Raw genomic sequence first — 16,282 nt, 5'->3', positions numbered from 1 at the left:
ATTTACAGCTGTCATGCAGAACATTTGTTAGCTACAAGGATCTGAAAGCTGTCATGTGGGACGGAGATTAGACTCATGCTCCTTGGTTTCAGAAGCAAGAGCTAAGAGGAATGTATGTTCCTAGTCACAGATGAAGATTCACCTTCAAGTAAGGAAAATTGTACAATTAGAGTTTATCTAAAATGGAATGGATTACCTCAGGACATAATGGGCTAAGTTCTCCCCACCTGAAGAAATTCAAACAAGGAATGGAACACCACTTGTTGGGTATGATATATAGCGGATACTTACTGTTCATGTGTGGGTTGGACTGGAGGCCCCCACCTCTAACCCCAAGGCCTATTCCAGGGGTGGGGAGTTTTCTAGGTCTAGGTGCTGATATGGAGTCCCTAGACTTACAGATCAAGTGATGGTGACTTTGGAACCCAGATTCCAGGCAAGATGTGGCTGCCTGCCCAGCAGGGAAACCTCGAGAAGTCAAAGTATCAAGATTCAGTTCTAGGAGGTTTTGGACCTGGAACTAGATGGGACTAGGCCAGGGATGGGGAACCTGTAGCCTTGAGGCCATATATGGCCTTCTAGGTCCCTGGGTGCAAAGTTTTGACTGAGTCCAAGTTTTATAGAACAAATCCTTCTGTTAAGGGGATTTGTTCTGTGAAGTTTGGATTCAGTCAACAGGCTATACTTGAGGACCTAGAGAGCCTTGAGGCTGCAGGCTCCCCACCTCTGGCCTATTCCACCTCTGAGATTTTCTATATCTTGGCATTGATTTGGGAAAACATTGATCTCATTCACCCTGTGACTATTTCATACAACATATATACTGCTGTGCATATACATAAAAAGGGCTTCTTTCACAATGACCACAATAAAGGAATGAGCCATTTACGTTGACACGAGAAAAAGTTCAAGTCAGGGTTTATCTTTGAATTGCTCTTACATTTCTTACCCCTCTGGCCACGTAAATAAAGATACTTTCATGTTTCACTAAAGATTCCTCTGTGGTGGCTGCCTTGAATATTTAGGCCACTGTGAGAGTTTCCCCCCTTCTCAGCAGATTTATTGAAGATATATTGGCCTAGCCATCTTCCTGTTCCCACTGATCATAGCCAAAGCCACAAATATTCCCTTGTATTCTCCAGCTCTAGTACTCAAGATTCAAATGAAATATACACATACTAAATATGGTTCATGGTCTGATTCACTGTCATGTACCTCTAGAAATAATTTCTACTCATTAGCACATATTCTATGTGGCTTGAGGTCAGACAGAATACTCATTGTTGCCAATGAATTACATAGTAATGTGGGTCTTTTGACTTAGCTCAGAAAAGCAATGTAATTTTTAATATGCAGAATATGAAGACATAAATGAATTTTGATTTGTACCAATGAAGTGATTATTAACACAGATGAGGTCATGAATCCAGCAATATATTGAAGGAGACATATATCCTGTGCATACTGATGTGTACCCAGTACAAATACAGCTGTATTTTAAAACTCATAAGGACTTAATTTGCTTTCAGAGACAAGAGAGTAATTTTTAACTGAAGGAATACAAGGAATACTTACTTACCTGCATACTAAACACCTAAATGTACATGGTAAGTCTAAGTTAATATGTACTTGGGTTGTGTTTTTTTTATTAAAATGGTTCAAACACAAAAAAGAGTTGGTAGTACCCAATACAGCCATTCTACTGCAACTGAACATGCTGGAGCCCAAAGAAGACAATAGATAACACTAATGAATTTGAAATAGATGTAAAATTTTAAGTGAATTTTAAAATACCAAAACTGATAGAACCTTACAAAGGTCATTCTCCTTCCTTCAATACTTCAGAGAATAATCAGTAATTGGTTTGAATTTGGTTGAGAACTTCAAAGGATGGGACAAAGATTGTCACCTACCTCTAGAACAGTTTCTGAACCTGGGGTCTGAAAACTTAAAAAAAGTTTTGATAACCATATTTCAATATACTTTGCTTCTTTGTAATCTTATTATTTCATTCTATGCCCTTAAAAACAGTATTCTGAGAAGGGGTCCTTAGGTTTCACTAGACTGCCAGAGGGATCAACAACTTAAATAAAAAGAATCTGTGCTCCAGAAAATCTGATTACTGCCCAGGACGCATGAGAAATTTTCTGCTTTGCTTTATGGAAGGAACATGAAGGTGAGATCACACCTAGACAGTATTAGAATAGTCTTAACCCTATTTTTTCAAGGGCAGTCATGTTATTTTGAGGCATTCTCCAGGCATAAATGATCTCTCCCCTCTTCACAGTTCTCCCAGCACTCTGGGCATGTCCTCTATACTTGTCATATTTCACCTTATTTCATAGCTCTTTATATATTGGCTTATCTCTCATCAAACCAGAAGGTCCTTAAGAGCAAAGATGGTCTCATTTTACCTTTCTCTTCTCAGTAACTTGCACAGAACTTTGTGCATAGCAAATATTTAATAAAATCAACAACTAGCTAAAGAATTTTATCCAAGGTCTATTATGTCTGTGTTCTAGACTATATGCTAGGTTCTGAAAATACAAAGAAAAAAATAAGATAATTCCTGCTCTAAAGAAGGTTACATTTTAGGGACAGAGGGAAAGGTCAACATCACAGACAAGTATAATATCTGTGCCTATACCTGTGGGTGGGTGCGGGGGAAAAAATGGGTGTTGTGGGTGTGGTCATGGGTGTATTTAGTGTTGGATTTCCAGTGAGGAAATTCCTTGCATCAACCCCAAATCAGGAAATATACTGTAATTTATGATCTTCGAGGGTTTATCTACAGAGTTAATACAAAATAATATCAATAGCACTAGTCATTTTGGGGAAGAGGAAAGGCTTCTCCTGTAGGATGTAACATCCAAGTTGTGTTTTTAAAAAAAAACAAACAAACAAACAAAAAACTACGAAGTCCATGAGGTGCAAATGAAAAGGGAGAACATTCCTGGAAGGCAGAGAGTATGAGGAGGAGTGATGTGTGACAAGGCCGGAAAGGTTGAAGGCTCTGTGTGTTAGGTAGAAGAGTTTTTATTTTATATTAGAGGCAAGATGGAGCTGCTGAAGCTCTTTAAGATGTGAAATTACATGGTCAGACCTAGGCTAGGTGGTACAGCAGATAGAGCACTGGGCTTCAACCAGGAAGGCTTGAGTTCAAATCTAGCCTCAGATACTTATTAACTGTGTGATCCTGGGCAAGTCATTTAATCCTGTGTACACCAGTTTCCTCATCAGTAAAATGAGCTGGAGAAAGAAATGGCAAACTACTCCAGTGTCTTTGCCAAGGAAACCTCAAATGGCGTCACAAAGAATGAGACAGGACTGAATAACAACAACACCCAAGCTGTAGGTATCAATTTAGCAGCTATGTGAATGATGGATAAGAAGGGACAAACAAGAGTCAGGGAGAGAAATGTTTGCTGAATTTAAATTTAAATTTTGAGTTTGAATAAATCATTTCTGATTTTTCCTTTATAATGAACCCTTTTTTGGGCTTTTGTTTGCCTAAATAATGCACTCTGCTGAAACAAGAAAAATTATTCCAACATAAATAATATTATTAGAAATATCTACCAAGAATGCTCCATCAAGTCTTCTATAAAGAGAAACTGTGGCATGTGTGGCAACAGTTGAATTATTTTAACCATTATTTTAAAATTATGTTAAATTCAGTTACATGAAACTTTTTTTTCAAATCTTTCTGGTTTCTATTCCATTTTGAGATGACGATTTAAGCCAGAAAGATAGCGAACTCCAAAATGGAGACGCATCTTAGAAAAGATAAAGGAAAGAAAAACGGAAAAGAGATTATTCTAACATTTCGTGTTTTAGATTTACTTTTATCCACACAGATTTGTCTCTCTTCGTCTATTTTGTTTATGTTAACTGATAACACAAGGAAACTGAAAGAATATTGTGAGGTGTGGTTGTTTGGATTGGTTTTTGGTTTGGTTTTGCCTAGCCTAGATGTTAGGAATATTCTCTTCCACATGAGGAGGAGGAAAAGAGAAAAAGGAGAGAAAGAGAGACAGGGAGGGAAGAGGAGAGGGATAAACAGTGGGCAACAGACAGACTGAGAAAGAGAGAGAGAGACAGATACAGAGAGAGAAAGACAGAGAGAAAGAGAGAAAGAAAGAGAAAGAGGAAGACAGAGAGAGAGAAAGAGAGAAAGAAAGAGAGAGAAAGACAGAGAGAGAAGGAGAGAGAGAAAGAGAGAAAGAAAGAGAGAAAGACACAGAGAGAGAAAGACACACACAGAGAGAAAGACACACAGAGAAAGACAGAGAGAGAGAAAGAGAGAGAAAGACAGAGAGAAATAGAAAGAGAGAGAGACAGAAAGACAGAGAGAGAGAAAGACACAGAGAGAGAGAAAGAGAGAAAGAAAGACAGAGAGGGAGAAAGACACAGAGAGAGAGAGAGAGAGACAGACAGAGACAGAGAGACAGAGAGAGAGAAACAGAGACAGAGAGAAAGACAGAGAGAGAAAGACAGAAAGACAGAGACAGAGAGACAGAGTCAGAGAGAAAGACAGAGAGAGAAAGAAACAGAGAGAGAGAAAGAGAAAAAGAGAAAGAGAGAGAAAGAGAGAGAGAGAGACAGAGAGAGAGAGAGACAGAAAAGGAACTGAGAGATGCAGAGATAAGGTAAGGAGGCAGAGAGAGGATGAAGATGGGAGATTCACAGTGAAGAAGAAAAACTGATTATCTTGCTTAATACTTATATCATTTAGCTCAGGATCACCAAGAAAAGTGGCAAGAAAATATTATTCATCCTTCTCAGTTTGTTTAGGAACATAATGTTTCAGATTAAAATTCCAAGGTCTTCTTATGCCTTAAACTCTCCATGGAAAATGACTGAGTCTGGAGCGTAAGGATTAGAGGAGGACGATAAATCAGTCAGGTGCTCTCATATCCTACACACACGTCTCCAGTGCAGAAGCTTTTAACTCTGTTTGCATCATGGACCCTGTATCATCAACAGATAATAGTTATGTGTCAGGTCCCACGGTAAGTGCTTCACAAAATATTATTTCATTCGATTCTCACACCAGTCCTGGGAGGCAGGTGCTACTAGCATCACCACTTTACAGATATGGAAACTGGGACAGAGGTTAAGTGATTTGCCCAGGGTTACGCAGCAATATCTGAGGCTGGATTTGAATTCAGACCTTCCTGACTGCAAACATATCACATACCCCTCTGACAGTATGGTGAAGTATACAGAATCCTCCTAAAAATGATTTTTCAAATGAGTAAGACAAAGTACGTAGAAATTTTAAAGGAAATCAATACTAATATTAATGAAATACAATTATATAAATATCGGATAAGTTCACAGATCCCAGGTTAAAAACCTCTGTTCTCGTGTAAGTGACAAAAACAAAACAAAATAAAACAAAACAAAAACTGCTGGAATTCGCTTCCCCCCTTCCGCCCCACCTCTTCCATCAACAGTCACAATATTTTGTCTTGCCTAAAGAATTAAATACTTCTATACTGGATTACTTATACTGACTGAAACCAGAGCATGACTTCTTCCTATTGCCCCTTCCAAAGTACTAAAGTTGTTAGCTCCATAGCACTGATGCCCTTCCTTTTAGACCAGGGGTTCTTAACTTTTCAGACATACCTTTGACACTCTAATGGAACCAATTAATTTTTTCTTAGGTTTTTAAAAAGTTCATATTCGAAGGAAGTAGTGAATTTCAGTATGAAATTAGTGAAAATAGAGGTGTAATGGTATCATTTTAGTATCAGTTTACTGCAGGGAAAAGAGCTTTGGTTCTGTAGGCAGAGCACCTTGGTTTGAATCCTGGTTCTATGACTTAATTGATCAATTAATCAGTACGCATTATTAAGCGCCTACTATTTTCCAGGCACCATGCTAAGCGACTTGCTGCTAATGACTTGATCACAGAGTATGGATATACAAAAGCAGGATGAAAACCTTATCTTTTTTGGCTACCAGGCCAGCTCTCTACCCACTATACCAATATTACTCAAAGTTATTAGGGATCAAAAAACTAGAGAAAGAAGACAATTTCCAAAAGAAATTTTCTTTACCACACTTAATGAAATCAGAAAATTTAAACCAATGTTTCATCATAATATTTACAATTGGACAGAGGCAGAAAGTATCAGATACTTCATTATTGCTTTATTAGGAAATTTAATTAGAATATGAAAAGATTTACCTAAATATTTAAAAGGCAATTAATCAAGTGAAGATGGTATGGTGTATGTTGAGAACATCTGAGGGGATGGAGTAGTAGCCATCCATCCACAAATGTGTGTGTACATACGTGTATAGATAGATATAGAAGTACACACACACACACACACACACACACACACACACACACACACACACATATATATGTGCATCATTTCAGCATTGCATCACTTCAGAACTTCACACTGTAAACTCTTTCAAATTTATTTTTGGTTATCCAATATCCAAGCTCAAGGTTTCAGTACTTGTCAAATGAACTTAAAATTTTTGGAAGGAAGACCATGAACATTCTGCTAACAAAATGAATATGGAAAGACCATGTCTCTTGTGGGGCCCTCATTTAGGCAGTCTCACTATCTCATAATTAAACCAAGCATTGAATCTCTAACCGAAAATATTCATTGCAACCTCAACAAATAGATAAATTGGACTTATTATATGCAGGTCACAGCAAGACAAGCTGGGAGCAAACTCAATATGTGCAAGGAAAAGCACCATGGATTTCTGTTTCCTTTACTATTACTATTTGCTAAAAATTCAAGGAAATCAAACGTTAATTCCTAATGGAGGTAACAATAGCAAAAGCCATTTATACATGCTGATTTTGCACACTGCCTGTCGTGTCATAGGAAAACAACTAAGCTCAAGTTATCAGAAGATATTTATAAGGCTATCACACAAGCCAACTAATACCTTTAAGTAATAAATTGTCATGAGAGAAAGACATGTTACTTAGCAACATGTTTTACCTTAAAATCTGCTTTCAGTATTTACAGAGCTATTTTAATAGGGTTTACTAGAAAGGACAAATTGTCAAACATTTTCTAAAGTAAATGTACTCTGCTCATAAATAGAATTTTACTGATTTAAAGAAACAGCACTTCCCCACACAGACAGATTGATTGGTTCTTGAGCACAAATCTTTATAAGCATAAGAAAGTAACTTGATGTTCCTACCTTCTTTAGGAACCGGACTCCATAGGTAAATACATAAAGGTAAAATGTAAATCGCCACCTGTAAAAAATAATAGCATATTATACTGGGTTAATTAAACGTATTTCACAACTGTGTACTATACGAATAGGAGCACAAGACAATCTAGATTTACACCCTGCCAGAGAAATGTAAGGTGCTGAGCAGTTACAAAACCAACTGAAAAAACATTTTCTACATAAAGAGTTAAATGTTTCATTCATAACATTTTATTTTCCTTCAGCTAGTTATTTCCTTTTCCCTTGCTCCCCACAAAATCTCCTCTCCACACAGTACTTCAGGGTTTTCTAATCCAGCATTTACACTTCCTTTTGTGATTAAGCACTTAGCATCCATGAAAGGATGTGGTTCAACAACCTGAGGCTGTACTAAACAGCCTTAAACTCCCTTCCTGGATCAGACACTAATTCTCTGTAGCTGCAAGTAAAGCATTACACTTAAATCATATTTTACTTTTGTAAAACAGAAAATATATCTAGAAAACCTGCAACAGTAGGTCAGGACAGATGGAATTTTTTAAAAATATATGCATGTAACTCTTTGTCTTACACCTAAAAGAAGGCATAAAAGTGAGAAGAATGCATTTGAAATTTATATTAAAATACTAATCCTGACTCCTCCTGGACAAGAAGGTTCTGAAAAATAATCAGATATGGATACAGTCTTACAAATTTCTTTAATGCATTGCTAGAACTTGCAAGTCCTTACAAATTTCCTTAACACATTATTAGGACACCAAAGGCAGTATGGCATAGTATATCAAGAGCTTCCAAGGTAGGAAGACCTGAGTTTAAATGCTACCTCTGACTGCCACTGGCCATAAGACTTGATCGCAGCACTTAGCAGAGTGCCTGACACGTAACAGGGCTTAATAAAGGCTGATTGATTGATTGATTGGAAGAAGCTACCCAATCTCGCTGCTCAATGCCACTCTCTAGTTTTAGAAAAAGTGAAGGCCTGTATTGCTAAAAGGAGTTCTCCCATTCATTCTCAGTTGCCTCAATCAACAATATGTGTGCTACTTCTGCAAAACATGGTACTGCAATGCCCACTGCATGGGAAAACAATCACAAGATTCCAAAAGATTAATCATGAAGCATGGCTGTCCACCTCCCAAAAGAGAGGTGATGGTCTCAAGGTGCAGAGTTTAACACATTTTTGGATATGGCTTCATTATTTTCTTTAAAAACAACCCAAATGTACCAGCAAACCCATGCATGCATTTCTTGATTTATGAGCGGACACTTCCCTTTTAAGTCAAGATAGATCAAGAAGCATTTTTAAATGTTTACTCTGTGCCAGGCATTGTACTAAGTGCTAGGGGTACAAAAAAAAAAAAAGGAAAATAAAAATGAACTCTGCTCTCAAGAAGCTACAGTTAAGTGGCCCAGATGGGAGATACTTTTAACATTAAAGGGGAATCAGGAAAGACTTCCTGTAGAAGACTGGATTTTAGTTGGGACAGAGGTGAGAAGGGAGAGCATTCCCATCATGGGAGACAACTAGAGAAAATACAAAAAGTCTGGAGTGTCTTACGCAAGGAAAAGCCAGTATCACTGTATTATAGAGTACATGGAGGTGAGAAAGATATAAGAAGACTGAAAAGATAGGAAGAAGCCAGGTTATGAAGGGATTGAAAAACTAAATAGAGAGTTTTATATTGGATCATAGAGGTAAAATGAGTCACGAGGGTTTATTGAATAAGAGGGTGCAGAGGATTTTTGGAAGATAATCTGGAAAATATTTATCATGTTAAGAGTTATACTTTGAATAATTCATACTTCCGAAAGGAAAAACAATGGCCAAAATTTTTTATGGTTATAAAAAGAATCAAATTCTTTCAGTGACCAGGAAAACACCATCATAGAAAGGGCTTTGAAACAATGACTATCTGCTTTCAGATAGAGATCACATTTTTCTCTATTTTCAATCTCTTTAAGTAGCCTTTGCTAAACTTAGCAACCCCTCAATTCAATTCAAGTCGACAAACCACTCTGTGCCAGTTCCTGTGATAATTGCTGGCAATATAAAGGCAAAGATTGTCCACACTCTCAAGGAACTGATATTCTATTGGTAGAAACATGTACAGAGATAAATAAATACAACATACATCCACAGGGAATATAAAGGAGAAGCCACTTGAACAGAGTCTCAAAAGGAGGTAGAATGGGAGTCCTTAACCTGGAGTCATGTATAGTCAAGGTGTCTAATGGATAGATAGATTTTAGGATTTTCATAGACTTGGATGGAAAAAGTTACAACTTTATTTTTACTAACTGAAATCCAGCACCACTTTCAATTATTTAAAAACTATTCTGAGGAATGAATCCCTTAGCTTAATTATCAAAGGGATCTATGACACACAAAAATGGTCAGGAAGCCTAGATTGAGAAGGATATTAAATGTCCCAAAGAGGAGTCTGCATCTGATTGTGGAAACAACTAAAGTCACTCAAGTCTCTAAAGTAGGAGAATGACATACTCAGACTGTGCTTCAGAAATCATGGATTTGGTGATTATGCAAAAGATTATGTTGAAGGCAGAGACAATTTTAATTTTGGTTTTGTATTCCCAACACCTAAAAAAAATGCTATGCACATAATAAATGCAGTTTTTAATTGCTGTGAAGGGAAGATCTGGAGTAAGGGGGACCAAATAGGACATTATTACAATATAATACATGTGTGATGGTAAGTGGTGGAATCTAGGGTGGAAGACAGGACACAGATGTGTGATATTGTTGGAATGACAGAGTCCACAAGACTTGGCAAGACATATATTGAGGGTGAGAGAGAATGGAGAGTCAATGGTGACTTGAAGGATAGTGATGTGCTCAAGGAAAGTTTAAGAAGAAGGACAAATTTTCCAGGGAAGATAGAAAATTCCATTTTGGACAGTTGAGTTTGAGGTGCCTATAAGACATCCAGGTGGAGATATTCAGTGGATAGCTGATGATATAGACAGAGATAAGCAAGAAAAAGACAAAAGCTTGAAGAATGTTTTCTCTATTTATTTCCTTTGTACTGCAAGAAACAACGTATCTCCTCTTATTCCTCATCTTAACTAGAACTGCCCTATGTTTGCTATTCATGCAACCAGTTTTCCTAGCCACATTTCAAACTACAGAAACAATAAGATCTAAGACAAGACACATCTGATATACTTCTGCCTGCAGTACATATAAAGAACTTCTCATTATAGAACATAAAAACTTAAATATGGAATAATCTTTTGTATTTTTAAAAGCAGATTCCTACTCTATGGAAATTGTTTCTAAAATTATCCATGGGGACTATAATTTGAGAAACAAAAATAAATCAGTTTCTATCACAGAGTCTTAGAATCATAGACTCTTTGGAGATTTTCTCCAAAGATTTGTAAAAATAAAAATTAGGATATACTGTCAAATATTATGTTTGAATATTTGAAAGAATGCACAAAGAGGAAATTTGAAAAAATGCATTAATATTGACTGGTTATTTTCTAGTTTAGAGGGCTTAGCTGATTTTTTTTTTAAGGAGGCAATTGAGTGTTATTAAAAAAAATACTGATCTCTAAGTCAAAACACTTGGGCTCTAGTCCACATTCTCTTGCAAATTGCAACCTGGAAACTGTTCATTTAAAGTTTCTCAGCTTCAGTTTCCTTGCAATACAAGTGTTGAACTAGATGACCCTAAAGGTTCAATCCAGCTATAAAATTCTATAATCCTATATTACACAATAACTAAAGGGAAAAAAGTTGAAAATTGCATAAATAACCTTGAAAAAGTTGCAAAAGCATTGCAAAAACTGTAAAGTTTTCTTGACTTTCCCATAAGAAAAATAGCTTATCCCATAAAAAGAAAAGCTGGGCAGTATCACATGACCAGTGATGAAGTATTTCCCAGAGGACTGTCTCACCAAAGAAAGTTTGGAAACCTTTAGAGTGTACTTAATTCTTTAAAAGGCTCTAAAATCCTTCCTGTACTTTCCATAGTATGGATAAAATGATCATGTAGCCACTTTCTTCCCTGGAGAAGAGATTGTGTTTCACCCTATGTGTTAGACCATTCAAACATTTTATATAAACTAAATCTGAAAATTAGAATATAAGGCTATTAAAAATGACCTTTCACTGCATCTGGTTTATTGTCTATTGTCCTTATATGACAAAATCTAAGCAAGGCTCTCTAAAAAAATGAAGCATAATGACATGTCTCATAAAGGTAGAGAGTTAGACCAGTATACAAAATACCATGCAGACATCTCCAGTATAGCATACAGATATTAAACTATAACCAGGAAAACCAAAACTCTGGGAAGCAGAATTTTGAGCTCAACAAAGAGTTTGGTTAACACTGAAAATCTTCAGACTCCAACAACTCTTCCTGGAAAATTGTGGTTCTATGCTCCTATTTGTTTATGTTAAATTCATAATAAAAATTTTAAGTTTAAGTTTCCTTTGTTTGTTGAAAGTTTCCTTTTTATCAACATGTCAATTTCATAGTGATAATGTTTATTAGGTACTTTGTCAATTATCCACACTGAAAGAGTATGGATAATTGTAAATTATATCAAAATAGGTAAGAGGGTTTTTAAACCTATGTAGATATTCTGAATAACCTGTATGTCTACACATTTTAAATCACTTCCATGTGGAATGTAGGGTCTAGTCAATATGAAACATTAACAAAGGAATTTCCATGACAACCCTTCTTGGAAGCAGGTTACTTTCAAAGGTGATCAGATTTTTAACTCATAATTATCAGAAATTGCCTAGCAAGAGCAAAGTATAGAATTATAGAATATCAGAGTTGGAAAGGACCTCCCAGACTATCTAGTCTAATGAATATCTGACCAAGAATCCTCCCTACATCATACCAGACAGATAATCATCCAGCCCTTACCAGAAGTCCTTCAAGAGGGAATCCACTCCCTCTTGAAGCTGTCCATTCTGGATAGCTCTCATCGTTAAGCTTTTCCTTTCTTCAAATCTAAATTTTCCTCACTGCATCTTTTACCTTGTCTTCTCAGAAAGCAGCTTGGACTTCAAACATAGAGAAGTCATTTGGTCATGAGAGAAGTACGAACATCAAAGACTTTACTCACATTACAGCCACATTTTCCCAGCCTCCCCAGACTTCCTGGAAATGAAACCCTTAATTGGATGGAACTCTCATATGAATGAGACCACACATTCACTTGAGTATTTGAGTCCTTTGATGTTCATATTAGTGACTCCTCTGAAACTGGGCAGCTACTTTCTCTGATTCGCTAAGGTTTGTTTTTTGGGTGTTTTATTTCTGTTTTGTTGGAACCAGATCTCTCACTTCATAGTTATAGAAAATGGGGAATTCTCAGTGAAGAAATACTTTCTACTAATGCAAATTGGTACCTGTTCTAGACAACACAATAGATAGAATGCTTGGCCTGGAATCAAGAAAATTCATCTTGCATAGTTCAAGTTCAGCCTCAGACGTCTGCTGTGCGACCCTGCGCAAGTCACTCATCCCTATTTACCTCAGTTTCCTCATTTATAAAATGAGCTGAAAAAGGAAATGGCAAACTACTCCAGTATCTCTACCACAAAACCCCAAATATGGTCACAAAGAGTAGGACACAACTGAAATGACTGAACAACAAAACCTGTTCTACAATTTATTGTCTTAGAGAATTTACTGGGTCACTGAGGGGAGAAGCAACTTGTCTAAAGTCATATAGCCAGCATGGGTCAAAGGTAGGATGCGATTCCAGGTCTTCCCGACTCTTAGTCCAGCTCTTTATTAACATATTGACCTTCAGGCACTAGATTTTCAGCCAAAAGACTTGAGATGAAGTCCTAGTTTAAATCTGAATCATTATTATTCCTCTAAAACCACACTGTATTCCTAGGGGGTAGGGACCAAAATCAAGTCATTTCCAGAAAATGTTTTAGTACATAAAAATGTTGTTTTTGGAGAAAGAGCTAGGTTATGAGTATACAGAATTCAGTGTATGACGTCTCTGCATCTGAAAGTCATTAAATCCTTTACTGTTGAGGCATTTTTTGTTTCTGTCTGTCAGTCATCTGTAAAGGAAATCTGGAGAGGCTAATATCTCAAAACCACTATACAACATAGGCTAACATAAATTCAAGTTTCTTGTTATTTGGTTGTGTCCAAATCTTCATGACTCCACAGACTATTCTGTCCATGGGACTTTCTGACAAAGATACTGTTTGTATCTTTTGTGTGGTTTGTCATTTCCTTCTTTTTCTGACTAAGACAAACAGAAATTAAGTGATTTGCCCAAGGTCACACAGTTAGTACATATCTGAATTCAGATCTTTCTGACTCCAGGCTCCACACTCTATGCACTACGCCTTAGAAAAGACAACTGTTAGAAATGGGCCCCTTAATAAATGTTTGTTGGATTGGAGTAGAAGCATACCAAAGGATCTATTCTCATGGATGAGCTCTGCCCCAACTTCCCAGTGTCTGTGTCCTAATGTTTCTGTCTCCTCTTCCTACAATCAGTGACACCTTTCTTGACTTTCTCTAGAGGTACAAAAATACCTAGTTATGACTATGATAATAACTCATTTCTTATCAAACATACAATAGAATAAAATGTTTGCTTTTTTAACTATACTATTAAAATATTTTACCTCTATGTAATTTAAGAGATTGTTTCCCCAAATCTATAAAAAATATATTTAAATAAAAGAAAATTGCATGAGTCAAATGGATGATCAGAGCACATTCTGGAGTTAATTACCCAGAATTTTAGTGTCATAAATCTCAGCTTATGCAAAGCTGCAATCAGCCCTCTAATCACATAGTAGATTAACACCTGCTTCCCACTATACTTACAATTGAATACTTTGAGACAGTATGAATAAAGTCCAATACACATGGCGTCAAATAGTCAAACCTTGCAATTCTTTCAGTCTAAGATCAAGAGAAACCTTCAGAAATACATTCCAATTTCATTTCTAATTTACTAGTTGTGGTTTTAGACCAGGCAACTTTAAGGACAGTAACAGTTTTGTTTCTATGTGAATTCTCTTTTCGTTTCAAAAGGAGCTTGGAAGGTTATTCTGGTTCACACATTTATTTGTAAACCAGCCAACATTTGTTTTTCACATTGAGGGTGGGAATGCTATTACTCCCCAGCTCACTATTTTCCCTCTCCCTTCAAGGAATCATTGACCATGGCCATTACACTTGAAATTTCTTTTCTGTGGTAAGATATAGTAACTAATGAGGCAGGGTTGGCTCCCCCTCCCCTTTCCCTATAATCAAAACCATAAGAAAAAAAAGTAAGTGAGTTAAAATCTTGTTCACAGATCATATGGGCTCCCCACAGATTTTAAGTATTTGATCTTCCCCATTAGATTTCAAGCTTCCTGAGGGCAAGGGTTTAGTCTTCTACAGTGGCATGAGCTTCCCAGTCTTCTTGCAAGAATGATCTCCTTTTCAGTTCCCCAAACTCTGAAGATGATTTGGGTCTCTTGTCTGAGGTCACAGTATTTGCTCAACAGATGCTTTATGAACGGACGAGCAAAAGGATGAGTTAATTTCCTTCTAAAGTCAGTGCAAATAATGCTACATCTCAAAGAGTGACCCAGTTCTGTTGCCCCTAGTGGGTAAGTTCTCCGAGTCTCAATTTTCTCACCTGTAAACAATAATAATAATGAATGCATGACCCACTTCATGTGGTGATTGTACAGAAAGTATTTGTTCTGTCTCAAAGCACTATATACATTTGAGTTGTGATCAACATATGATGAGGCACTATTTGGCCCCGTGCTGCTAAGGGAGTTGCCCAAGGCCACTCCCTGCAAATTAGCTACTCTACTCTGGGATCTGCATTGAGTGAAGGAAATCTACTCCATAAAAATGACTGAGCAGGTGAGTGCTTCATGATCACTCTCTCCTCTGTGAGACCATCTCAGAGGATATAATCTTTAATTTGGGGGCTCAATTTAAGGAGCTTTGTTATCTGCTATATTTTTTTTTCTACTATCTTGGGAATTTATCCTCTTGTGTACATATACATTAGTTCACTGGGTCACTGAGGGGTGAGGCAATGGCAGATGACTCCCAAGCCCACTTCTCCATTTCCACACTTTCATTTTTACTCACACAACATCTTAAGATATCCTACCACTAAATGTGATATTCTTGTAAAATCCCAATTCATTAACTGTCAAAAATATCATTTGGAAAGTTACCCAAAGGGGTAGCTTTGGAATAACCTTTGAGTTACTTATTGCTTTTTCTTCAGCAATTGGGGTTCTGCTCTGTGTATTCCTTTTGGTTCCTACTGCTGCACTTCCTGAGCTGATCTTCATAACTCTCCACTTATGCTAAAAGATTCAGGCCCTGACTCCTTCCCATTTCTCTCCACCTTAAAAAGTGGCAAAGGGTTTCGTCCTCAAATGCAATTTTAACTATGTCACTCAGTGTTAAAAGTCACATCATAGTTCCTGAAATGCTTTTCCCGTTTTATTCAAGCAGGGAACAGATCAGGCACGATACAGTATTTGAGTATACAATGCCAGCCAAAGGTTGCCCTACTGAGGTACAAAGATGATTACCCTCAAGCCATACAGGAATATAGAATAGTCATCATTTTCCATAGTCTTTCTCTTCTATAAGATGTGCTCAGCCCACCCAGGTGGAGAGATCTCACAGAAAGCTAGGGGTTGTACTATCTGAGAAACACAAAAGCAATAGGTAAGAAGGCTTTATGTACTCCTCAGAGGACCCTCCCTATCAGATAATTAGTTACAAGGACTCTCTACCTTAGGTCATCTCCTTGAGGAAAATCCCTCACTGGCTCATGATAGCTGCTCTATATGTGTTGTCTAATGAAAACCTAAGTCTAGTAATTCCCAGACTACCAAAATAGCCCAAAAGAAACTATAGATACAACGATTCTACAATTATCATTCCTTACACTCTACTGTACCTTAAATTGTATGTGCCTTCTGGTTGTTTAGTTTTATTTTACTCATGTCTGACTCTTCACTGGGATTTTCTTGGCAAAGATACTGCAGTGGTTTGCCATTTCCTTCTCCAACATATTT

General features: G+C 37.0%; 1 protein-coding gene across 2 annotated transcripts in view; it reads right to left on the bottom strand.

Annotated features, from left to right (window-relative positions):
• Positions 1–16,282, bottom strand: part of CERS6 (ceramide synthase 6) — a 291,305-nt gene that overhangs the window by 148,817 nt on the left and 126,206 nt on the right. For both annotated transcript variants that reach the window (XM_072612222.1, XM_072612221.1), the window contains exon 4: positions 7,195–7,252. In XM_072612222.1, coding sequence (XP_072468323.1) covers positions 7,195–7,252 — 58 coding nt within the window. The remainder of the gene's footprint in view (positions 1–7,194; positions 7,253–16,282) is intronic.

This window comes from Notamacropus eugenii, chromosome 5 (genome assembly GCF_028372415.1).
Source record: "Notamacropus eugenii isolate mMacEug1 chromosome 5, mMacEug1.pri_v2, whole genome shotgun sequence".
NCBI lineage: Eukaryota > Metazoa > Chordata > Mammalia > Diprotodontia > Macropodidae > Notamacropus > Notamacropus eugenii.
The sequence above is the reverse complement of the archived record's forward strand: the minus strand, read 5'-3'. Positions and strand labels throughout refer to the sequence as shown.